The 26,312-nt window shown below is 52.4% G+C and overlaps 1 protein-coding gene across 1 annotated transcript; it reads left to right on the forward strand.

Moving 5' to 3' along the window:
* The first annotated feature begins 1,457 nt into the window (after window positions 1-1,457).
* Window positions 1,458-25,875, forward strand: MFNG (MFNG O-fucosylpeptide 3-beta-N-acetylglucosaminyltransferase). The gene is made up of 8 exons (XM_006118917.5): window positions 1,458-2,622; window positions 10,790-10,838; window positions 12,242-12,344; window positions 13,064-13,217; window positions 17,724-17,809; window positions 18,238-18,403; window positions 18,992-19,077; window positions 19,477-25,875. Exons 1-8 carry the CDS (start codon window positions 2,173-2,175, stop codon window positions 19,538-19,540), a joined length of 1,158 nt encoding a protein of 385 aa, XP_006118979.2. The 5' UTR covers window positions 1,458-2,172; the 3' UTR covers window positions 19,541-25,875.
* Window positions 25,876-26,312: the final 437 nt, after the last annotated feature.

Consider the following 26,312-nt stretch of genomic DNA (forward strand, 5'->3'; position numbering starts at 1 on the left):
ACTGACTCAGTGCCACTGGAGCTACCGTTAGCACCTGGAGTGTACACAGCCACCTGTCAGCCTAAGCATGGTGTGGAAAAAGTTTGCTCTGAGCAGGTCTAGAGGGCACAGTGAGCCGCATATCCAAGCCAAGGGCAAGATCCCCAGCTGCAGCTGAACTATGTGAAAAAGAGGAGGGTGAGAATGGCTGTAAACCTTGGGGCTGCTCTAAGTTATGCTCGACTGTCCATGGGCCCAAGGCACAGGTCCAACAGCTGAGGATCACGGAAGTGTAGGGAGGCCGTACCAGTCCCCTTTTCTGCGTGAAACAGTTCCCTTTGATGGGGCAAGGAGTGGTCATGAGCCAGTTTAGATGGCTTCCGAGCTGCTTTGTGTCACAGAGCCCTACAGAACCTGAGACTGGAGCTGGAGATGCCCTGGCAGCTGGAAGGGGGAGCTGGGAAAGCCCCTTTGTGGGGAATTCATCGCTGCATCGGTGCTGAGCCTGGCACCGAGACTGACCGGGGAGGCAATGTGCCCCCTGATTCTCCTGTGGCAGGGCGCTGTCCCAGCCAGCTTGCACGTGGTTCCTATGGGCCATTCTAAAAGCCGCAAAGGTGGGCATTGGAACTCCTGGCCATGTGTCCTTCCCTTCTCAGTCGTCCCCCAGCCCTGCCAGCATATTGCCTTTTGGCTACGTCTAGACTGGCATGATTTTCCAGAAATGCTTTTAACGGAAAACTTTTCTGTTAAAAGCATTTTCGGAAAAATCGCGTCTAGATTGGCAGGATGCTTTTCCGCAGAAGCACTTTTTGCGGAAAAGCGTCCGTGGCCAATCTAGACGTGGCTTTCCGCACAAAAGCCCCGATTGCCATTTTCGCGATCGGGGCTTTTTTGCAGAAAACAGTACTATGCTGTGTACACTGGCCCTTTTGGGCAAAAGTCTTTCAGAAAAAGACTTTTGCCCAAACGGGAGCAGCATAGTATTTCCGGAAAATCACTGACGATCTTACATGAGATCATCAGTGCTTTTCCGGAAATTCAAACGGCCAGTGTAGACAGCTGGCAAGTTTTTCCGCAAAATCATCTGATTTTGCGGAAAAACTTGCCAGTCTAGACACAGTCTTTATGTGTGTGTGTGGGGGGGGGGGGGGGAGGAGGGTTGTGGTGCTGGCTCTGTGCCAATGTGGAGCGGCCACAGTGTGGGCCAGATTCCCCCTGACAGCCTGACTCAATTCTGAGGGTGAGGGCAGAAGCACGTTCCCCTTGGGGCCCTAGCACAGGCCACTTGTGGCAGCACTCAGGAGGTGCACTGCCCCTGCCAAAATTCTGCTTGCTAACTGGGGTGCTCCTTCTCTGTTCCTCTGGGTGGCCCTCCCCGCGCCCCCTCCTCTGGCAGGCACCAGTCGCCTTGGAGACTGCCTCCTTCAGGGAGGCTCCAGTCCAGTGGGAGCCCTGCCCCTGGCCGGAGAGGAGGAGCAGCCCTCAGGGCAGCAGCTGTGAGCAGAGGCACAGCTACCCAGATTCCCCACCACAGGCTGAAGGGCCCCGCCTACCCTGAGCCCAAGGAAGGAGTGGGCGGGGCCTGGTGTCTAACTAGAGGGAGTCAGCAGAGCTGAACAGACAGAGCCGGTGGAAGGCAGCGTGCTTGCTCACTCCCTGCAGCCGGCTCTCCCCAGCCTCTTGCCTGCTTCAGCCTCTAGCCTGGGATCTGCCCTGGTGCATCCTTGGATGCTGGGTCAGGCCCTTTGCCTCCAGCCTGGAAACCAGAGTCACTCTCCTGGATATTCCCCCATCACGCCTCCTGGAAACCTGGGATCCTCGGCCCCTGGCACGGAATGGACTCTCCTCCTGGACCCTTGACCTCTCACCCTGATCAGCCCCACACCCAGGGCCCTGGACCTCTCAGCTAGGAGCTTGGGGTCTGGGTTAGTTCAGCTCTGGTTGTGTAATTTGCTGGCCTTCAGGTGTCTGCCTGTCACCTGTCCTCTGCCACCTGCAGTCAGCTCTTCCTGGTCCCTATGTCTCTTTCCTGGTGGCAGCCACCATCCCCAGGGACAATTGTCGCTTTCAGCCTTGATGTTTGGCTCTCTTAAAATGTCCCTGCCACTTTCTGCTCCTCTCCCATCACATTCCATGGCCTAGTTGGGCCTCAGCCCGTCTGTCCTCTCTCTAGCCTCCCCTTTGGGAGGCATGAGGCCAGTGTGGGGCCCACCTATCCTGGGATGTGGCGGAAGAAGCTCCCTTTGCCTGCTAGGTTTCTTGCCATGGCGTTGGAAGCTGGCAGTGATGCGTCAGCATCTCCTCCGCTGGCTCTCCGGAGCAGCCCTGCTCCTTGTCACTATGGCTTTCCTCTCCATGCGGCATCATGGCACTCAGAAGGTGGCCCACGACCAAGCAGTAGGTGATGGGACATCGGAGATCTCAGCACACCAGGCGGAACTGCCCCCAGCGGAGGTGCTGGGAGACAGCAACAGGTGTCAGGAACTGAAAGAGCCACTGGGCCTTTCCAAGGTGGGCTCTAGTGTCCGGAGAGACCTGGAGCTGGGAGAGGTTTTCATTGCTGTGAAGACAACCAGGAGGTTCCACCAGACCAGGCTGGTACTGCTGCTGGACACTTGGATATCCGAGGCCAAAGAGCAGGTGTGTATGAGGTGGGGATGGAGGGGTTCATTTACAATAACGGGCTCGTTGGTGGGCACACTGGGGCCAGGAGGAAGCTAATGCCTGAGGGGGGGAATAAGGAGCCCTGGACTCATATTGATGAACTAGTCATGCTGAAAGGGGGTTAAGAACAACTGTCCCATTCATTGTGTCTCCTACATCATGTCTAACCCTTGATTCCACTGTGCAGAGGGACAGGGGCTTTATTAACTGGATCTGAACCACCTTCAGGCTCAGGAGAAAGCCCTGTAGAGAGACACACGGGTTTAACCTGGCTGTTCTCATGGGCTTGAGCAGAGAAGTGGGATGTGACAGGGACTGTCAGCATCTCACCTAAGCACAGCCTCAGGGTGGCAATTCACTGCTTTCAATCAGCTGCACTAGGGGAGCAGTGTTGCACATTGGTGGCAGCTGTGCTTCCATCAGCTGCTGGGGTTGGAGAATACGGGGGGGGGGCACCGAGGGGTCTGGTGCACTGAGCTTTCACCCTCAGAGGCCTGATTCCAGCAGCTGATCTCAGCTCTCAAGTGGAATGACTTCATGAGGTTTCAGACTAGCTGCTCCCTCCCGCCTCATGCCATTTGTACACCTCACAAATCCACATCTGGATGAGGCTGTTTGTCCAGGAAGGACTACCGGGGCCCGGAGTGATCAAGGATGCTTGAGGACAAGATGTGGTGTGTTGGCTGAGGAGTGCAGAGAAGCCGGGGTTATCCCAGCTGCAAAGTGGCAGAATCTGAGTGTGTGGGGTTCAGGGCTGGGACTGCAGGAAGGGTGCAGTGGGGCTGCATAAGGGTGCACGCCCAGTGCCTACATGGCCCAGGTCTGTCTCAGTGCTGTCAGTCCCTTGCTTTGCTGGAGCACCAAGTCCGTTCACACCCATTCTGGTGGCAGTTCCTCAGCCTTGCTCTGTGTGCATGGGCTGCTGTTTCTGTGTGTTGGTACTGGAACCTGCATGGTCCTTCCCCCTTCATCCAGCAGAATCTTCAGAGACTAACATCCTGGGGGGAGAGCTGGTTTGTGGCGCATTAGGCCAGTGCACACTTGTGACTCAAAACAAACTTAACAATAGCTGGGGGAAAACACCCTCTTCCTCCTGGGATCGCCCCATGTAACAGGGACAGCCCACAAGGAGCTGGTTGTAGACTCTAGGCATTTGCATTGTTTAAATAGATCAAGTAGGAGAGGCCATGGTACAGGTTTAACTTCTCTAGTCCAGCACTCTCTGGTCCGGCAATATCCATGGTCAGACATGATTTTAGTTAGCCGGGTGTCAGCTTATGGGTGTGGCCAAATTTCCCACAGTCCCATAAAGTGTGTTTACAGTCACTAGTCCTGGCTCTCCGTGTTCTGTGCTGTTATTTAGCTCTAATTTAGCCCGAAATGTCTTCCAAGAGTCCATTCTGGAAAATTCTCTGGTTTGGCACCAGTCAGATCCTGAGGGTGCTGGGCTAGAGAGGTACAATCTGTACCAACTCCGCTGCCCAGTGCCTGCTCTTACTAATCTCAAAATCATTGCAAGGGGTGCTGGGAGTAGGGTTGCCAGGTGTCCGATATTGAACTGGACAGTCTGTTATTTGCACCATCTGTCTGGTAAAGAAATTGAGAAAATACCAGACATATAAAATGTTCAGTATTTTCTGCTTTTCCTGGCTCCGTGCCCGTCAGACATGCGGCGGGAGTGGCAGGGGAGTAGCACTTTTTTTTTTTTTTTTTTTGGCTCAACAAAATTTTCCTGGTACTTTTATTTTTGGGGTGGAGGGTCCGGTATTTTTGGTGAAATCATCTGGCAACCCTAGCTGGGAGGGATCTCTGACTGCCCTGTGGCACTGCAAACACAGGTGCTGCCTAAGGCCCTATCCTGCATGTGGCTTTCAACAGGAGTCGGGGGGAGGGGTGCTCACAGCTCTGCCCAGGCACAGCCAGTTGCAGAATCAGGACTGAAATGTGGAGCAGAGTTTGTGGGGGGTACAGTGAAAAACAGCACTTGAGACAGAGCAGGGCATTCTGGGTGAGGGCCGTTTCCCCTCCACGCGCTGAGCTGTAACTGTCTGGTGCTTTCCACTGCCTAGTCAGTTGTGGTTTGTCAGAGGAAGCCACGTCCTATTTTGAACCTACTTCCTCTATGCGTGTTAGTGTCTGAAATATCGTACTTCCTCTTCTAGACATACTTCTTCAAGCCCTCAGCGCTCTGCCTTCTACTTTCTATTGGCTCTTCGCAGATACCATACTTGACACTTCTTGGCATGTATGTGTTATGTGGGCTGAGCTGTGGCACATGGGTGCCAGGATTACAGCTGGCCACAGTGTTTCCGAGTGGGCTTGCAAAACAGTTTTCCTACCTCAAATGTAGTGGGCACCTGTTGGCAGTGTCTAGACTGGCAAGTTTTTCTGGAAAATCAGCAGCTTGAATTTCCGGAAAAGCACTGATGATCTCATGTAAAATCATCAGTGCTTTTCCAGAAAAACTATGCTGCTCCCGTTCGGGCAAAAGTCTTTTTCCGAAAGACTTTTGCCCAAAAGGGCCAGCGTAGATAGCATAGTACTGTTTTCCGCAAAAAAGCCCCGATCACAAAAATGGCGATCGGGGCTTTTTTGTGGAAAACCGCGTCTAGATTGGCCACGGACGCTTTTCCGCAAAAAGTGCTTTTGCAGAAAAGCATCCTGCCAATCTAGACGCGCTTTTCTGAAAATGCTTTTAACAGAAAACTTTTCCGTTAAAAGCATTTTCGGAAATTCATGCCAGTGTAGACGTAGCTGTCCAGTCTGGCCAGGGGAAGGGGGAGTGAGAAGATTCACCGGGACATCCCAAATTACCTGACCTTTGTCTACATGTGTGGGAAATCTATTAAATTTGCAGACTTCACCACGCTGGGAAAAGTTGCAAGTACACGGAAGGACAGGATCAGAATTCAAAAGTACCGTGACACATTGGAGAACTGGTCTTGAAATTAACAAGATGACATACAAGAAAGACAAGTGCAAAGTGCCCCACTTAGGAAAGAAAAATCAAATGCACAACTACAAAATGGGGGATAACTGGCTAGTGGGCAGCTCTGCTGGAAAAGAGCTCTGTGTATGTCACAGTTAATTGTAAATTGAATAGGAGTCAACAATGTAATGCAGTGGCAAAAAAAATCTAATACCATTTGTGGGTGCCTTGACAGGCGTGCTGTATGTAAGACATGGGAGGTAAGTGTCTTGCTCTACTTCGCACTGGTGAGGCCTTAGCTGGAATATTGTGTATACGTTTTAGGGAAGATGGGGACAAATTAGAGTCTGGAGGAGAACAACAAAAATGGTAAAAGGGTTAGAAGACCTTACCTATGAGGGATTTTCCCTTTGAAAAATATGGGGAGGGATTTGATAACGGTCTTCAAATATGTTAAGGGCTGCTATAAAGAGGATGTACATCATTTGGTCTCCATGCCCCCAGAAAGTAGGCCAAGATGTAATATGCTTATTTTATAGCAAAGGCGATTTAGCTTAGATACAGGCAGTCCCCGGGTTACGTACAAGATAGGGACTGTAGGTTTGTTCTTAAGTTGAATTTGTATGTAAGTCGGAACTGGTACATATTGTAGGGGAAGCTCTAGCCAAACATTTCTCCAGAGCTCAGTTTTATTCTCCCACACCTCACTTCCCTCAGTCCTTTATTCTCAAGCTGAGGTGTCTGCTGAGAAAAGCCGCTCCGCGTCTCCCTGGTCTGCTGGGGGGAAGGGGGGGCGCTAGCTTCGTGTCTCCCTGGTCTGCTGGGGGGAAGGGGGGGCGCTAGCTTCGTGTCTCCCTGGTCTGCAGGGGGGGGGAAGCAGCTAGTGCGGGGTTGCCTCACCCCGTTTGTAAGTAGGGATCCGATGTAAGTCGGATCCATGTAACCCGGGGACTGCCTGTATAAGGAAACAGTGGCTAACTGTAAGGGTAGTTAAGCTCTGAAACAGGCTTCCTAGAAAGGTTGTGAGATCCTCATCATTAGAAGTTGTTAAGAACAGAGTAGCCGTGTTAGTCTGTAACTTTAAAAACAACAAGTAGTCCTCTGGCACCTTAGAGACTAACAAAAATATACATATAGTATCATGAGCTTTTGTAGGCAAAACCCACTTCTTCAGATGAGTTTATTTAGTCTGTCCTCAGCCCAGGGGGTTGGACTTAATGACTTCTCAAGGTCTCTCACAGCCCCTTTGCAAGTAGAATTGTCTGGAAAAAAAAGTGTGTGTGTGTGTGATGTTTTCAAAATGTGCTGTCTGTTGAATTTTATTCTACTGAAAACTTTTAGATTTTCCTCTTTTCCCCTCCTTTTGCCATGTTTTTCTTATCATGCTAGTGACAGAGATAGTGGTGGAAGGGAAAATGGGCTTCACCAGCCCACCTTCCCATGGTTTCAAATAGGCCCCACATTGGCTCTTTAAAAGAAAAACCCAGCCCTGGAAGAGGGCTGTGCAAAGCCCCACAGCGGAGACAGGTACACTTAGGGCCCAGCTGAAGGGAGTATAAATAAAGGCTCAGGGTGTAGCAGAGAGGTGGACTGACTCTCTTGTTCTGGTTGGGAAACAGGAGGGATTTGGCTGCTAGAGAAGTGGGAGGTTTCCTGAGACAGCAGTGCTGGGAAGAGGCAGGCAGAGCTGGGGCAGTTCTGCCCAGGCTGCAGGGCCTGAAGTGAGGCCTCAAGGTACTAAGGCTTCAGGGAGGCAGCAGAAGCAGATCCACACCCCTTTGCCAGTGATGAGTGGCCATTTCAGACTGCAGTTTGCACCTGGGGTAAGGGGCTAGATGATTCCTGGTAGTGGGTCACTGAGGCAAGGTGGGCACAGGGGAGTTCCAAAGGGGGAGGACACCAGAGTGAGGGGGCACTGTAGTAGGGCAGTACCCAGAGGTGGAGAAAATAGATAACCATGGGTGGGACACCAACCAGAAGGAGGCATGCCAGCACCAAAAAGCTGATTCCCAGAGTGTCCAGCAGGAAGCCCCATGGTGGTGAGTCACACCCAGTTACAGGGGTGAGAGGAAAAACTAACACAAAAGCTTCAGCTTTTTATTGGGGAAAAATCTAGGGCTGCCAGATGATTTAAAGGGGGGGAGACCAAACTTGTTGAGCCAAAAAAAAAAAAAAAAAAGAACCCAGAGAGTTAAGCAAAAATAACAATAAAAAAGTATAGCCCCTTTAAGAGCTTTTTGGCTCTAACAGGCTGCTGTCTGGCATCTTGTCTTCCTTCTCCGGGCCAGACAGCTCCCCCACAGAACCAGGTGAGCACCTGGGATTTTCGCCTCCTGGCCAGGAAAAAAAATCAGAAAATACTGGACATTTTAGGTGTCTGGTATGTTCTGAATTTTTTTACCAAACAGGACGTGAAGATTCTGGACTGTCTGGGTCAATAGCGGATGCCTGGCAACCCTAGAAAAACCCCAGAAATTTTGCAACGCCAAGCATGCTTTGCTTTTGAAAAACATGGATTTTTCTACCCCAGGGAAGTTTTGCACAATAAACACCAGACTGTCTGATTTGCAAGGCAGAGGTGTCCCTTTGAGTGGTGGGGGACACCAGGCTCCATCCTGTGAAGGCTTTTGTGTTCGCTCTGGGGAATTTGAGTCCCCAGCTAGCAGCACACAGCATTTGTGCATCCCTGGGACACCCACGCTGGTGAGGGGGGCAAGTATCATTAGCTTGGTGGGGAAAGGAAAGCACAAAGGGTAGGGACACTGGACATGGCTATCTGCACAGAGATAGTTGATATCAGAGCTAGGAGTAGGAATCACTTGCTCTCAGTCTTACAGTTACTCCACTAAACTCTGCTGCTGCTCATGCTAACTTAGCTTCCCCTTCTTGTGGTCTGGGGACATGCTTCTGCTCAGCCACAGAGCTTCCTCCTGTGCAGGCAGGCACTTGCATCAGCTGTCTGTATTATCAGTGCCAGCTTGGGTGGCAATGCCATTGAGCTGAGAATCTGCATGAGGCCCCAAGTGGATCAACCTGATTTTCAGAGCTTGCAGCAAAGCCTTCCAAGGAGTGGGGCTGGCTGGGGCTTCTGGCCCCACTCCTGGGGAGCTTCACTGCGGGGTCTTTTATATTGCCTCAGCCCCAGCACCCCCAGTATGATCCCTCTCTCTGGTTGCCCAGCAACGGTTAACCAGTTAAACAATATAATTTTAATTGTATAACTGGCTAACTGTTTTGATAAAAATTTGCATCCCTAGTCTGGAGGTTGCTGGATGTGAGGGAGGTGAGTGTGAGGCTCTGTTTGTCCCAGCAACCCCCTCCAGGCACCTTCTGATAGGTAATGGAGGCAGGTGTCTCCTTGAGAGATGGACCGTCGAGTGCCAGGTTTCTAAAAGTGCCCCACCAGCTCTCTCCTGCCCCAGCCCTCCCATGCAGCCCTGCTGAGGGAAATGGGGCAGGCCATTACTGCAGCAACTCCACCCGGCAGGGGGCAGAGACAGGGCTATCAGCTGCCACACTGGCTCTGCTGCTGCAGTCACCTTCAGGACACAGGGGAGGGACAAGGGCTGGGGGACAAGAGAGTGTCCCTGAGCTCCGAATGAACAGGAGAGGGGGGAATGGGCTGCGTAGCATGGAAAGAACTCTGGTACCTCTGGCTTGGCTTTTCCAGCTGGAAAGCTGCTTCAGAGTTTGGGGGGAGGGAGAGTGATCTCTCCCTTAACCTCACCCCACAGATGTGCGCCTCTCCCCCCGCCACTGCCTCGTCAAACAGTGCTCCCCCCTCCTGTGTGGAAGGTCAGGCAACTTTCCTCACTGCACTAAGGGGGATCTTGCTTCCCCCCAGCGTCTCTCCCTTTGGCACTCTCGGCACCGCCCGCTGCACCCTCTGGCTTCAGAGCTTGTGGCTCTTCGGGGCTGTCTGCCCTTCAGCACATCATCTTCACAACTCTTCCCCTAAGGCTGCCCATTCCAATGATCGTAGGCTGGCTTCCCCCCGTGCTATCTTGGCCCCTTCGCCCCTTGTCCAGTAGCCTGAGGGGGAAGCGGCACCCGGACTGAGAGCTAGGGGTGTGGGCTGCCTTGGCCCACTGCCCGAGTGGTTTGCTGTGGTGCCTGTCGGACTGCTCTCGTGCTCTTCCTGCCCTCCTCTCCCCCTCCCCCCGGCACCCTGGCTTGGGCGCTGTGTTTAACCAGCTTGCGGGCAGCTGGTGGGGAGATTGTTTAAGGCTTGTGTCTCTTTCTTCCAGCCCCTTTGGTTCCTTGAAAGCACATTTTCCGCATGAAGGGAGCTTTTTTCAGCTGGCCGTGATCCCCCCTTGCCCCCTGGGGGGGGATGTGTCACAGAATGGTGACGGGGGGGGGGGAGGGACCTGAGGTGAATGAGGGGGGCTGGGAAGAGCCGGGGGTTCGAGCTGCTATACACACAAGCAGATGTTCTCCTTTTAGCCCACATTTCCTTTGACCGCAAAGCTGCTGCTTTCATCTGCCGCTTGACAACATCCAACCCCCCGGGCTGGGCCTTCCCTCCCCGGGCTCGGCACATTGGGGCTGCCCTCAAGCTCTCCCTTCACCAGGTGGCAGAGCTATGGGAGTTAGGGTGTTGGTTGGGGAACACAACGGGGGTGGGTTGCTCAAGGACGGGACCCCAGGCCCTGCGGGTAACACGGGTGTGTATTGTAATGAAGCCCTCAGAATAGGGTTCTCTCACCTGCACTGGTGGGTTAGTGAGGGTCTCTGTGAAGCAAACAAGACTCCAGGGACCAAAATGGGACTGCTGGGATTCCTGGGTTCCTTGGCTGTCAGGGAGTCTCCCCAGTGTGAACACAGGAGTGGGGTCCCAGCGTTGGGGGTAGCTGGCCTCCAGGGCTCCCCACTCCCCTTGCCTCTTGCACAGGAGGGCCGGGTATGTGAACAGGGGAAATCTCTCTGAACTGAAGCTGGGGCAGGCTGGAGAAGCAGCAGGGCACAGGGCTCAAAGAGGATTAATTATCCACCAGCCCCTTGCAAGAGAAGCAGAAGAGGCAGGTGAGCTATGAGCTGGGGCAGCGGCTCCCACTTGCCCCTGCCCAGAGAACCTCTGGGCTGCACAACTTAAGCCTAGCGGCAGGCAGCTGCAGGGAGCCCGAATGGGGAGGTGGGCTGTATGGTGATGTACGGTGACAGCTTGGAGCCAGAGCTGGGCCTCACCCTCTCCTCTCTCTCCCGTTTTCTCAGACCTACATCTTTACTGATGAAGAAGACAAAGCTCTGCAGAAGCGAATGGGTAACCCAGCCTTTCCTATCATGTAGCCCCCGCACCATGAATTCAGGCCCTGAGTAAGGGCTGGTTATCCCCCTCCCATCCACCACGGGGTGCCCCGCTGGATCCGGGCGATAGGATGAACCCCGCTGAGCCCCCAGCAGGAGTCCTGCAGGCTCACTCTAGGGACAAGGCTCAGTACAGCTTAGTTCCCTTCTGAAAAGGGGGCGGGAGGCCGGGCTTGCTTTTTGAAAGGAAGGAGACGGGAGACTGGCGCAGCAGGTGCCGGGAGAAGCTGTTGGATTCCAGCTGCAGAGCTGCTGGCTGGTAACATGGGGGTTGGGCCTCCCTGTCTGCCATCCCAGACACCGGTGGGAAGGAAGGTTCTGTTGCTAAGGCCGTGGGCTGGGATTTGGAAGAGCTTGGTTTAATTCCTGCTTCTGCAACAGGCTTCCTGTGTCAAGCTACTTCCCCTCTGGCTGCTCCCGCATGGGGAAGATGGTACTTCCTTGCCTCACAGTGCTGGCGTCAGAGAGATTACAGCCAGAAGGAAACGCCAGATCATCTAGTCCAGGGGAGGGCAAAATATAGCCTGCAGTCTGGATCCGGCCCACCAAGCTGCCAGATCCAGCCTGCAACCCAGCTGGAGCCTCAGTCAGGCTCCCTTCCTCCCCCCCCCCGTTTCCCCCCCCATACAGCACTCAGAGCAGCCAGCTGCGGGGGCTATGTGTGCTGCTCTGAACGCTGCAAGCCTGGAGGGAGAGACTGTGTGCTGCCCCTGCCCTCAGCATAAGGCCCCTTCTGCACGCAACTTCCATCTTAGACCCCGCCCCTCTCCATTAATATCATGGAAGTGTGTGGCCCTTGACCACTTTCCAAATTCTTGGAGTGCCCCCCCCCCCATCAAAAATTATTGCCCACCCCTGCTCTAGCCTGACCCGCGGAGAAGATCATCAATGTCCGTGAGGCTCCTATATGCCGTGGTGTTATTAATGCTTCACCAGATCATCTGCATGGTGCAGACTAAGTGTCACCATCGGCGATGAGTGAGCTCGATCTTGCTGGTGCCTTGCTTGTGTGGGGAGAAGTCTGGGATTGAAAGCCCCAGGAGACAAGCTTCCCCTTCAGCCCAGCAGCAGGGATTCCTCCCCTCTCGCCCCCCAGGCAAGGCTGGTGTTCCTTAGGAAGCAGCTCATGGGTTGCGAACAGGAAGATTGAATCCAGAGAGAAAGGTGGGGAGGGAAAAGGCCAGAGCGATGTGGGGACCCTATTTGTGAGCCGGGTGTGAATGTGAGCCAGCCAGGACTGAATTAACACTCTGAATGATCCCTGCTCTCTCAGGCCAGAAGGGTTTCCTGGCCCAGCCAGGCTGGAGATGGGTGGGGTGGGTTTGCATTGACCTGGAGCTCTGTCTCCTTTCCCTGCAGGTGACCATGTGGTGCTCACAAACTGCTCCTCAGAGCATAGCCACCCAGCCCTCTCCTGCAAGATGGCCGCCGAGTTTGATGCGTTCTTGGCCAGCGGCCTGAGGTGAACACACAGGGGTGGCCTTCACATCTGCGTGAAGGGGCATGGGAGGGAACGTCTCAGCCCGGAATGGGAAGCTGTCACTGCCAGCTGGTAGCTGCTTCTGTGACTAAAGGGGGGTGGGGAGAATGTGAATGGCGTTCCAGTGGGAAAGGGCAAAGAAGGGTCTAGTTTACAGAGGTGCTGATTCAAGCCCTTCACGACCTCTATACATTAGGGATGTCAGAGGTTAACTGGATAGCTGGTTAATTGATAAGCTCACACTTATCAGTTACCAGCATTGGTTAAATTCTTCATAAGGCTGCCAGGAAGCCCAGCCCTGAGGGACCGGAACCCTGGCAGTCCCAAAGAGGTGGGAACCATGGCAGTCCTGGAAGCCCCAAGCGCTGCGGGAGCACCAGCAGCCCCCCTGGGAGCTGTGGTTAACTATGTAACCAATAGAAATGTTACCAGTTACGCGGTTAATCATTTTTCTGCTTTTTGACATCCCTACTGTAAATAAGTAGAGCCCTGTACAGATACAAAATTTTGCATCCACATCTGCATCTGTATCTGCAAAAATGAGCTGCAGATATACACATCCATGGACGCGGATACTGCACATATAAAGCAGATAACTGTGGATTTGCAGGGCTCTATAAATAAGGCTTGTGAGGTGAAGCTGAGTCAGCAGCAGCCTCTTGACCTCATCTCCTCTCGTCTGTCTCCCTGTCTGTTGCCAGTTGGTTTTGCCATGTGGATGATGATAACTACCTGAACCCACAGGCCCTCTTGAAGCTCTTGTCTTCCTACTCTCCAGCCCAGGATGTTTACATTGGAAAGCCCAGCCTGAACCGGCCCATCCGAGCCTCCGAAATGATGCCCAACAATCAGACGGTAAATCCCACACCCCAGCAATGGGGCCAAGCAGCTGACTGGCTCGTGGATTCTCAAGGGAGCTGGTGGGTCTTAAACATGTGTCTCGTCACACCTGAAAAAGAGGAGGACCAAAGCCTGGTCTCCACTGGACCCAATCTGGTCCCATGCAACCTGTGACTGGGATCCCATGGGGGCCACGCCAAGACGGCTCAGTTAGGGAAAATTGATAGAAATGTAGCCGTGTTAGTCTGGTGTAGCTGAAACAAAATACAGAACTATGTAGCACTTTAAAGACTAACAAGATGGTTTATTAGATGATGAGCCTTCGTGGGCCAGACCCACTTCCTCAGATCAAATAGTGGAAGAAAATAGTCCGGCCAGACCGGCCCACGAAGGCTCATCATCTAATAAACCATCTTGTTAGTCTTTAAAGTGCTACATAGTCCTGTATTTTGTTTTAGGGAAAATTGTAAAGAATGGGGCAGATAATCCCCCAAACTAGTAGATCTTTCAGTACTTAGATCCACCAAGTGAAGAACAGAACAGAAAAGCCTCTATAATACCTTATTGGTTACCCGGAAGCAAAGAACATAGTTCCCTTAAAGCAACCCAGCCATGGGCTCCCACTCAGACAGCCAAGTCAGATATGATGGGGATTATTGAAAGTGTTGTTCATTGTTTGAAAAAGTGCTGCCCGCCCCAAAGGACTAGATCCATTACCACCAAGATCATGAATATTTGCCCACATATGGGCTTACAGTCAATTCTTTACAAAAAAAAAAAAGGAGAGAGAGAATATTGGTTAAAAGAGCATTACCCAGACAGACATGAATAAAGTCTGTAGGTCAGTTTCACAGCAGAAATGGGGAGCTCTGGAACTGCAAAGAGTTATTTCAGAATTAGTCCATAGGTGCAGCCAGTGTTTAGTATCAGGGTGACCTAGATTAGAACTGGAGCTCTCAATTGTGTGGCTCAAACTTCCCCTGACAAAGCATAAGCAGATTTGAGATTAAAAGGATCTGGTTCCAAGAGCCCTTTAGCCAGCCCCCTTGCCCCATCTGCCCCTTAAACTGAGCGTGGGCTTGGGGCCAGGGGTGGAAACTCAGGGCTGGAAGCTGGCAGGGGGGAGGGAGGGAGGAAGGCAGATGGGAGCCGGGGGGGGGGAGGGGCGGCTTAACAGCACAGCAGGTGGGACTCTGGGTGCAGACTGCATGGCAGCTGGGAACCGGGGGGAGGGGTGGCATGGCAGCCAGGATCACAGGTGTGGGTCCGGCAGATGGCACTGCCGGGTGCTGGGCTAGCAACAAAGCCCTGGCTAAAACCTGGGAGTGTGGCAGCAGCAGACATTTTGGTGATGCCCAGAATCTTCATTCACCCAAGGCTCTGGGAGGAGGTTTGGGTGGGAGAGTGGGTAGGGGATTGGAGTGCAGGAGGGGAGGCAGGGTGCAGGCTCTGGGAGGAAGTTTGGGTGCAAAAGAGGTTAGGGGGTCATGCTGTGGGAGGGATTTTGGGTGCTTGGTGCAAGGCTCCGGCTGGAGCAGGGGATTGGGATGCGGGAGGATGTGCAGGCTCTGGGAGGGAATTTGGGTGCAAGAGTGGGTGAGGGGTCAGGATCTGGGCTGGAGCAGAGGGTAGGGCAGGAGTAGTGAGGGGTGCAGGCCCTGGGGGGGGGAGTTTGGGGTGCAAGGAGAGGAGGTTTGGGGGAGAGAGTTTGGAGATGGGAGGGGATTTGTAGGGAGATGTGGTGCTTACCTGGGGAACCCCCTCCAGCAGTGGCACCCAGGTTGTTGGTGGTGGGGTCTCACCATGCGCTGCTGCCCCAAGGCACTGCTCCTGTAGCTCCCGTTGGCTGCAAGGGTGCTGAGGGTGGGGATAGCGCATGGAGACATCCTCCCCGCTCCCACCCAGGGACATACCGGCAGCTGTGTGAGAGCCAGTGGTAGCAGAGGGGCCATTGGGCAGTTTTAAATCTTCCCGAGGCAGTAAATGGGCTGGGGGACGCATTGGAGGTGGGGGAAGTGCAGGAGGGTGGCATGCAGGGACAGAACTTTGCTGGAGCAGGGCAAAGTTGCTGTTATAACTTGCTGATCCTGGTCCCCACATTGCTACGTCCCATGCCTATGGTTCCTGGGAAGCCTCTTGACTACATGCAATTCTTGGTGAACAAGAGTGTCTATTTTCTGAAGCATCAGAGGGGTGGGTGAGTTAGTCTATAAGGATAAACTTAAAAAACAACAAATGGTCTGGTAGCACTTTATAGACTAACAAAACACGTAGATGGTATCATGAGCTTTCATGGGCACAACCCACTTCTTCAGATGACCTATTTTCTAAACCTCACCAGTAATTAGCTACATGGATTAACATAAGGCAGTTGCCCATTTCCCACCATTTCATAGACTCATAGAACCATAGAGCTGGGAGAGACCTCAGGAGGTCATCAAATCCAGCCCCTGCCCAAGACAGGACCAATCCCAACTAAATCAACCCAGCCAGGGCTTTGTCAAGCTGAGACTTGAACACCTCTAGGGTTGGAGATTCCACCAGCTCCCTAGGTAACCCATTCCAGTGCTTCACCACCCTCCTAGTGAAATAGTTTTTCCTAATATCCAACCTAGACCTCCCCCACTATAACTTGAGACCATTGCTCCTTGTTCTGCCATCTGTCACTATTGTGAACAGCCTCTTTCCATCCTCTTTGGAACCTCCCTTCAGGAAGTTGAAGGCTGCTATCAAATCCCCCCTCACTCTTCTCTTCTGCAGACTAAATAAACCCAAATCCCTCAGTCTCTCCTCATAGGTCATGTGCTTAAGCCCCCTAATCATTTTGGTCACCCTTCGCTGGACCCTCTCCAATGCATCCACATCCTTTCTATAGTGGGGGGCCCAGAACTGTACACAATATTCCAGATGTGGCCTCCCAGGGCCAAATAAAGAGGAATAATCACTTCTCTGGATCTGCTGGCAATGCTCCTCCTAATGCGCCCTAATATGCCATTAGCCTTCTTGGCTACAAGGGCACACTGTTGATTCATAGGGCACACATTTCCTGGTGATTTGCTGTATATTTCAAAGAGAAATGAAGAGAGTGCTATCTCTACATTCACAGTTACCTCCATTCATCTGAAGAAGTGGTCTGTGCCCACAAAAGCTCATGATGCCATCTATATGTTTTGTTAGTCTCTAAGGGTGTGTCTAAATTACACCCCTCTGCTGACAGAGGGATGTAGATTAGGCACATCGCTATTGCAAATATCCCGTGCTTCATTTTAATAGAAATGGCTGCCGCTTTTTGCTGACGTAGCACTTTGCCGGCAAAAAGCGGCAGTCTAGCTGGGGATCCGTCCACAAGGAAAGCCTTTTCCGACTGATCCCTTATGCCTCGTGCAACGAGGTTTACAGAATCAGTCGGAAAAGGCTTTCCTTGTCGACCGATCCCCGTCTAGACTGCCGCTTTCTGCCAGCAAAGTGCCGCGTTGGCCATTTCTATTCAAATGAAGCGCGAGATATTTAAATCCCCACTTCATTTGTAATAGCGATGTGCCTAATCTACATCTCTCTGTCGGCAGAGGAGTGTAGTTTAGACACACCCTAAGGTGCTAGTTTTTTCAGTTACAGACTAACACTTACAGCTCTGAAACTGCATTCACAGTTCACTGAGGTGTTAATATCTCCCTTTGATCTTTGACTTAGAATATAGTGATAGACAGGAACTGTTTGGTTACATTGTTAACCTCTAACCGTATTTAGTAAACACACAAAAACACAAGCATTGTCTAGAAATGTCTTCAAAGGTTGAATCTGGGTCAATTTGCCTGCAAGCTGCTTAACCCTTTCTTGCTCTGTGTCACACAACCACAACACCATGTGCTGGCTTGGTTCCAGAGAGAGAGAGAGAGAGTCTCACCCATATTGCTCCTCAAGGGGAACCCCATCTGTGCAGCTGAGAGATTCAACTCATACAGCTCTACCAAGAGGAAGCCTTTGCTTCAGATGGACATTCCCTTCTCGGAGGGAGAGAAGAATTCCAACACTGTGTTCAGCTGATCTGCCTTCAGCCTCTGCTATGAGGGTCCCTCCTTGCAAATGGGCTAAGGCAGGGTCGGGGAATCTTTTTTGGATCAGGGGCCGCTGACTCCCAGAAAAATCAGTTGGGGGCTGCACACAAGTGAGAAGCTGGAGTGGGGGCTGGAGCACCAGCATAGGTTCCCCGATGTTGGGAGGAGATCCTTAAGCCTTAGGGGCCAGATCCAGGCATGCCGGGGCCGCATACTGCCGGGGCCGCATACTGCCGGGGCCTTAGGTTCCTCACCCCTGAGCTAAGGGAAGAATTCTGGTCCCATGGCAGCAGTACATTTGTCCTGAATTTTTGACCAGCTGATGCTTTGAAAGCAGACTCTCCTCTATGCCACTCCGTGTTGTGGGGCAGAAGGTGGGTTGTACCTAATGGCCAGCGTTTTGGTGTTCAGACCTGCAGGTACGGAAGCAGTGGCAGTGGTCAACCCCTTTCTTTTCTCTCCCCAGAGATCCGTGCACTTCTGGTTTGCTACGGGAGGGGCTGGATTCTGCATCAGCCGTAGGCTGGCCACCAAGATGGCACCTTGGGCCAGGTGAGCCGTGAAGTCAGTAGCTATGTCAGCATGTATGTATCAGGAACCCAGCGGAATGTCACGGAAGGTCATGCATAAATTGTAGTGTGAATGTATATTTGCACACGGGGTGTGTGCGAGAGAGGGCACAGTCAGTGCGGGTGTGCCTCCCCAGCTGTGAGTGTGTAAGAGCAGGCAAGGAAGGGTATGTATTTGTGCTAGGGACCCCCTAGAGGCTCCACACTTGCTGGGCTCTATCTGCCTGTTGAGCAGAATTGACACGTTCTTGGGTATCTGTTCATAAATTCTTGTCGTGCAAACAGGCAGAATTGGCTGGCTCCTGCCTCTTCACAGCCAGATCTCTCACGATCTCTCATCCCTCTCTCATACGGGGATCCCACTGGAGGTCTGTATTTTCCCACTGACCAATGCAGCCCATTCTCTTCCAGCGGCAGTCACTTCCTGAGCACCTCAGACCTCATTCGCCTCCCTGACGACTGCACCGTAGGCTACATCATTGAGTGCAAACTGGGCGGGCGTCTGCTCCCCAACGCGCTCTTCCACTCCCACCTGGAGAACCTGCAGCTGATCTCCAGGCCCCAGCTCCCAGAACAGGTGAATAGAAGAGAGGGTCAGGAGAAGGAGACGTTGCAGAAGAAATTTGGAGGGGGCGGAGGGAGAGGCGAGGAGCAAGTGGGCCAGGGTAATGGTTTACGTCACTCTGGCGGTAATTGTGACACTGATTGAATCAACCGCACATTATTTTGATGAGGTTTTCCCTGACAAATGTGTCCCTAGACGCTTCTCTGCAATGATGGGCTAAGGATGAAAAGGCAATTAACTAGCCAGTGAAATTGCTGCCAGTCAAAGAGCAGAGGGAGAGCCCTCCACCCCGGAGCTGCAGGGGCCAGAGGACATGCCTGTTGCCCACCCATGGGGCCCCTGCAGCATAGCCCTGCCATGGAGGAAGAGATGGGGGCTGGAGGAAATGGAGGCGGAAAGGGGTGAATGCCTGAAGCCTGGCCTTGTAAATCAGCATGGGCAGAAGGGTTGTGGGCATGGGAAGCAAAGCTTGTAGAGCGGCTCCCAACGGGGGAATGATGGGAGCATCTGTAGCCCAAGCACATAAAAGCAGAGATCTGCCAAAGCTGCCTCCGTGGTCTCTAACCTCCCCCTTTCCTTTCTCATGGTCTGTCCCTGCAGGTCACCCTCAGCTATGGTGTCTTTGAGAAGAAACTCAACACCGTTGAGCTGTCTGGCCCCTTCTCCCAGCAGGACGACCCCTCCAGGTGGGTCCCTGAGGCTCTGGCTTGGCCTAGAGTCTTTGCTGCAAGCACGGTTGAAATAGGGCAGGGGGAGGCTGCTGCTCAGGGCTGAGGTGAGTGGGCAGAGCCGCGTAGCTCGAGCTGGCATCCTGCCTGCCCTCTTAATGTCTGAGGCGTTCGCTTTGGCCTTGGCTGGAGCTGGGCCTGTGTTGCCACTGATTGGGTCTGGATCCAGGGCTCACCTCCAACCATCCCCACGTCCTTGTGAAGTTTAGGAGTCTGGAGACGTACGGCTCAAGCACTACCTGCAATGCAGAGTGAGAGCATCTGGTGTGGGATGGGGCACCGGGGAGACGCGCTCCTCCCACGCTGCTTCATTTGGCAGTGACAGCGCACGCCTAACCTTCCTCCTCTTTCCTGCAGGTTCCGCTCCCTTCACTGCCTTCTCTACCCGGACACTGGCTGGTGCCCACGGCCTGTCGGCTGATGACAAATAAGCTCCCACACCCAAAGGGGCCAACTCAGACCAACAACCCTCAAGCAAAATGCAGGACAATGTAGCACTTTAAAGACTAACAAGATGGTTTATTAGATGATGAGCTTTCGTGGGCCAGACCCACTTCCTCAGCAACCCTCAGGCTGTGTTGTGCATGGGGGCACCCTGGGAGTCCGGGCGTGCCCTCTCCCCTGTGCAGTGACCACCCTGGGGCCGCACGCTGCAGTGAGGGACAGCTTTGTGGGTCAGTGCTTGATGTGCAGGGTGAGAAGGTAGGCTCCACAGCAAGGCGCCCAGGTGGCAATGTGGAAGGACGCCATTGGTGGGACGCTTGAAGGCAGCCCAGTTTCCTGCAGCCTCTGCGATACTTGTGGAGAGTGAGGAGGGGAGGGAGTGGGAAGCTGACATGCCTCTGTTAATGTAGGCAGTGCAGCTGTCGCCCTGGCAGTCCCAGGGTATTCGGGACAAAAGTGGGAGAGGCAGCCTTATGCCTCTGTTAGCACAGCAGGACTTTGGCCACAGCGGCTGGCTGTGCAGGAATAGATGGAGAGCAGGTGCCCCCTGCTGCCTGAATGGAGCATATCTCTGCATCCATCCGGAGCCACACCGACTGCATGCAGGGAGCATGGGGACAGAGTGTGAATGGAGAAACACCAGCCTTCACTGCCATCTCTGCTGAGCAGAGCCCCTCCCTTTATGGCCTCAAGCCCTTTCTCACTGAGCCTGTGCTGGACAAGAGCCTTTCCTGTCTTCCATTTGTCGAGCCTCTGCTGGCCAGAACTCCTCTTGCCCCAACCTCCTTGCTAAGCCTCTGCTTAGATAGTTTGGCTACATTCTCAAGTCAGAAACTCAAGTCCTTGATAAGTCATTTAAATAAAATGAGATTGTCGTCATGTCTTTATGCTAGCTCAGCCCTGGAGTAGCGCTGCACCAGGACTGGCCTGGGGAAGGGATGGGGGGCGGGGAGGGAAGGAGCAGGCACTGTCGTCTGATGGCTGGGTGGAGGTGTGTGCAGGTTTGTGCATTATTCAGATGGGGCTATCGCTGTCTCTCCTTGAGCATTCTTGCTTTTCTCTTCTCCACTGGGGATCAGGATAATCCCTCTCTCCAATAGTCTGTCCTTTAAGATTAGCATCCAACCCCTACCTGGCTGGAAGGGCTGTGAGAGGATAGACTTAAAGAAGGATTTGGAGTGGGAGAAAAGGAGAGTGAGGTAGAAGACGGGAGGAGGAGATAGTGAAGGCGCATACGGGAGCGGATTGGAGATTGTGCATTTAAAAGCTGTGCCAAAAACCTCTAATTCACAATGGCATGAAAATGGAAGGGCAAATAGCTTATTACCCCTGCACTTCAGCCTTCCAGGCACTAGGGGACAGCTCTTTGTCAGTGCAGCAGAGAGAGGAAGGAGTGAGAGGTGGAGCTGGGATGCCTGCAGGGTTGCGGACTGTTCAGAATGTTTCAAGATCCTGGGGGGGACTGTTTCTTGTCCTGGACTGGTCTTGTGTTACCCAAAGGTCCCTCCCTAATTAATGGGAAATGAATAGCAGTTATGTTTGGTTCTTGCACACATGGAGAGGGCAGACTGGGGGAAGCTTAAAAAAAAGCAAAGAAACACGTTCAATGTCAACTAGCGCTCTGAATAAAAGAAATGTAAAGTGGTTGCCTTTTCAAGGGAAGGTGAAAGTCAGTGGTATATGAGGGACTTCTGTATTTCTGTGAGAATGCAGATGAAAGTGCCATGTAATCTCTCAACAGAGTCATCCGGTTTGGAGAGAAATCTTTAACACAGGCTAATAGAACTGCATCTGCTGCAGCTAGTATGATAGAAGCTCATGGAGAGTGCCACCATGTCGTCACCATTTTGCAAACCAGTCAGCCCAGCACCTTACAAAGTAACTACAGGTGTCCTGGCTTGCACTGCAGACTCTTGTGCCTGATACTGAAGGGTTAAAAATTACATGTTTCAAAGGTGTTTTCCACCTGGGCAAAGAGAGTTCAAGAACTGAAAGTGTGCTTTGATTTTTGTGGAACAAGAATACACTGGCCTCTTGTCACTTTCCAATCCAACCATTTCTTCCAGTCACTGATCAACTTCTGAAGAAGTAAATGGCTCTCAAGTCCTGCTTTTTGTCACAAGAAATGCACCCTTTCATCTGGAAACTCCTCCCTGACCAGGAACAAGGACTTGCTCACAACAATTACCTCTCCCTGCGCATATAATGGTTTTCTTGCACAGTGACAATACGAATCAAAGCCATTGGAAGTGAAGCCACCCACGCTTCAGGAGTAAGAGTCTGACAATCTGTAGAGATTAAGAATGAGTTTGAAGTCCCTGGTGTAAGAGAAGAGATTTGGAGGCTTTCAAGTTAACCAGGACATGAAAAAGCTGACTGGTTGCGCCTCCTGAGAGAAGAAACTAGTACCTACCAGAGGAGTCTACAGTGCTCGGATTCCCCTCCCCCCCATTTGAGATCTCACCTCATATGCATTCAGTGCTTAGATTAAAAAAAGCCAATCATATCTGAAGAAGTGACAGCAGGTGCAGAGGCAGTGAAAGCACAACACAGTGGGGAGGGGAAACTAAACAACAAACTCTGGGAAGATAAGCTGCAGAAATAGGAGGTAAGAGCTGGATCAAGGCCTCACTGGGTATAAACTGGCACAGCTCCATTTATCCCAGTTGAGAATCTGGCCCTGAAGGGGTCGAGTCCTTCAGCAGGTGAGTCCAAACCTTCTTAAACTAGTGGAATATTTTCTAACCATACCAGCAAGCACCACTCCTGTGGAGAGCAACTGCTCTCATGAAGAACCTGCAAACTAATGAGGAGAGGAGGATGTGGCAGAGCTTGGGAAAGCAAGGTTGTGTTAAAGTGAACTACAAAAGAGCCTGTGGTAACTGCTCCGGTACTGTACCAGAAAGAACAGGGCTTCTCAAAGCAGACAAAGGGATCCAAGAGCATTTCTTTAAGCACAAAAAGCCAGCTGAAGGAGACACTGGCAACTTGAAATATGAGCAGTGTTAAAACTCGAATTAAAATTAGTTTTCAGAACTATCCCTGAATCAGGGCTGTACAGTTTTATTGGGAACCATCTAGCACACAAGCTTTTTGCAGAATTTTTTCACTGTCCTCTGTGGAAACATTGCGAGGTTTGAGTCTTTTTGACCTGCTCTGTAAGATGTTTGTCACCTGCGGCTGTGAGAAGCCCACGCAAAGTGGTGAAACTGACTAAGGCCCCATGCTTGCAACTGACTGAGCAGAACCCCATTGGCTGGCTGGTGGGTGGGTGGGTAGGATGGGGAGCTTTAGTGTGGCACAATTCACATGATCAGGGCCTTACTGACTATCCACAAAGGGTAAAATCCTGGTTTTATTGAGGTCAACGGGAGGTTTGCCTCTGACTTCACAGACACCAGGATTTCACACAAAGAAGGGAAATGGCGAAACTGACTATACACAAAGCACTGTCAAATACGCAAAGGAAACAAGATGGAAAAACTACTGATGACTGTTTGTTCCCCCTCCCTTCTTTCAGATGTTGTCATGCAGGGTGTCACTTGTAGGTAAAATAAACTCAGAGAAGACTGTGGTGACTTAAGAGTGTTGAGACCTCTTCACTGCTGCCCCTTGACAACTTGCATTTTCTGCCTGGGGCAATTTGATCTGGCTTGAATTCCCAGAGAGCTAAAAACTCATTTATTCCGCTGTTTAAAATGTGTGTGATTAATTATGGACCTCAAGATTGGTGATTTGCCTATAGCTGATGTTTAAATTGCTTTCCAGGATTTGGTGAGCCCATCTCAGGTATTCAGACATCTCATGTGAATGTACTTCATTACAGCACCCATTGCTGTCTGTTCCTGGAGCCAGAACTTATCAGTGAGCTTTAAGGAAAATGAAATGGGATGCTTTGTTCTTGGATTCTCTGACTCCGGCCTATCTCCTGCTGGAAATTTTGTCAGCCCTGTATGACGCAAACAGGACTGATCAGGGGCTCACAGGCAGGGAGAGATTGCTGTAACTCCCATGTAATCACAGCTGGAGCGGGCAGAAGAGGGTTTGCTGTAGAGGGCCCTTGGGACAGGGATCTTTGGGGGTAAGCAAAGCGGTAAGGGTGAGTCTGAGAAAGGGTCTGGGAGAGAAAGCCGGCATAGGGAAATTGGACAATGTTGGGAAGGGAAGCAGAAGCAACTTTCTCCCCCTGCCCTCCAAAGTCAGATTCCTGTGTGGGGCAGGCTGGTCAGATGGGGTGATAAGGGGCTGCTGACATAGAAGTGTAAGAGAGGAGAAGAGGAGACAGCCAGAACGAGGGACTGAGATAAGGCCAGATCCTCTGCTTGTGAAAATTAGTGTCGCCTCATTGACTTTAGTAGCTGCTGATTGATGCCAGCTGAGGATCTGTCCCATTGGGAAGGGGTGAAGGCACGTGACTAAGTGTGGGAAGGGAGAGGCAGCTTGTGCAGGAAAAGGGAGACAGGCTGGTGTCCCCCGCCCCCACAGCCAGGCCAGTCCTGCGGCTAAAACGGCCTCCATCATTCCTTCAGGTCGGGCGGTGCTTGAGTGATGAGGCGCGTCTCTTGCTCTGGGGAGCCATTCCCTGTGCCGGCGCTGTCATTATTTACGCTCCTTCTCTGCGGTGTCTGTGCCGCTCGCGGCTGGGGCTGCGCTCTGCAAAGCACACACGCCTCTCGCTTCCTGGGCTGGCTATTGCCATGGAGCATCACTGCAGGAGAGAGCACCACAGCGCCAGTGCCAGCCCAGCCCTACTGCTGCTAGAAGGCTAATGCTGAAATGCAGGAGCTGCCTCTCCTTCCCCTTGCCACTGGGGGCGGAGCTTTCTGCTGCTGGGGGTCTGGGTTGCCAATGGGTGACGTTTTGCTGGTCATTGACGCTGGTGGCAAGTGCTACAAGGCTTTCTGTCCCATAGCTCACAATCTCCTTAGGCCCAGAGCTACAAAGGTGTGTACGCACCTCATCCCAATTGATATCAATGGCAGGTACCTAAATCCCTTTGAGGATCTGGCCCAATGTGGTTAGCTGAGTTGGAATGTGCTGGGGAGAAAGGAGTGAGCCCTTTTACAAACAGGGGCCTGGGCTCTTTAATGACCACAGAGCAGTGAGGATCTTACGTCTCTGCCAAATGCCAAGACTTCCCCCATCCCAGTGGGTCACAGTTCCATGCTGGGCTCACCAAGGAGAGCGGCCTCAGAGTTGCCTGCACCGCGATTGTACCGCACCAACCTGGTCCTTGGAGGTCAGAAGGGATGGTTCCATTTACAGGTAGGTTAGACGCCAGTATTTGTGCTGTGTATTTACTCTGTATGGTGGTGGTACAAGAGGCCCCCGCAGCTCTAGATGCTGTACGAGGACTCGGGCCAAATCTGAGATGCGCTTGCCCAGGGAGTTAGGCTGGCCTGCCACAGCAGCAAAGTGCTCCTGGGGTGGGCAAAACTGTGCCTTTGGTGATACGACTTGTGAGAGTCAGAAGAGACCCCTCTCCAATTTTCCAGTCTGACCTCCTGTATATTGCAGGCCATCAGCACCACCCAGCGCCCACATACGAAACCCAGCCGCCTAAATGTAACCAACATGGTATAGTGGGAGACTTGATAGGTGCTGCAGGCAGAGCAGCACAGGAAGTGAGGTGCACAATGCCCCAAGCCCTGCAGTGGCAGGAAACCCCTGCAGAGGAAGGTGAAAGACCCCCAAGGGATTTGGGGGGGGGGACATGTGGCAATCAGCTAGAACCTGAGCATGTGAGCAAGAAGCAGCCACTCAAGCACTGGAGAGAGAGAAAATACTTGGTGTCCCTTCAGGGCTCTGGGTCCCTTCTTCCAGCCTCCTCTCTGATCAGTAAAATCAGGAAGACCTGCAAAAAAGGAGTTTTGCTGGTAAACAATGTCTACAGTAGGTGCTTTTGCTTGCACACCTGAATTGCGCAGGGATTACTTCTCACACCCCAGGCCAGCATAGTTAAGCCAGCAACAGTATGAAGTGTAGACTTGGCCCTAACCAGAGACCGTCCCTGCCCCCAAAAGCTTAAGGAGACAAGATGGGGGGAACCCGAAATGCTGTGCACAGGTCCCACTGTAAAGCCTGCAGTGGAATGCCAGCGTCATGCCCCCTTGTTGCTACATGAAATGCAGCTCAGTTTCTTGGAGTTGTCTGCTGGTGCTGGTGCTGATGCCTTTGGAGGGAGCAAGCACACTCCCCAATAATACTGATGTACAGCAAGAGGGCCTCACTGTGTCTCCGTCACTGAAATCCCTGCTGCAGAGACTGGCCAGACTCATTTCACTTGTGACTGTGTTCTGCTGCAGCTGCTTAGAAGGCTTCTTTAACCGGGGGCTTGGTTTTGAGCCAGAGAGGAGAGAGAGAGAGAGGATGTCCCTGCCCTGTGTAGCTGGCAGAAGGGGAGAGTTGAGCTCCCCCCCCCCATCCCCTTGGTGCTTGGTTCCATGTTATACCGTGTCTGTTTTTAGAAACAGTGGCAGATTCGCGAGCTGTGCGGAGTTTCTGAGGGGACATATAAACCAAACAGCTTGCCATCTGCTCTATTGTCCTGGGCAGCTGGGGCCGGGGGAGAGAGAGCCCCAGCAAGGGGAATGGAGGGAATGAGAAAAGTGGAGGAGATAATGAAAGCAAATGGTGTGTGTGAGGGTGGGGGATAGGGAGAGGGGGGAAGAAATGGGGTAAGAGAGGAAGAGGATGAGGGCAGAGGAAGGGTGAGAACATGAGCTAGAGGCAGAGAGGAAAGAAAGAGT

Source organism: Pelodiscus sinensis, chromosome 1 (genome assembly GCF_052426305.1).
Source record: "Pelodiscus sinensis isolate ZL-2025 chromosome 1, ASM5242630v1, whole genome shotgun sequence".
NCBI lineage: Eukaryota > Metazoa > Chordata > Testudines > Trionychidae > Pelodiscus > Pelodiscus sinensis.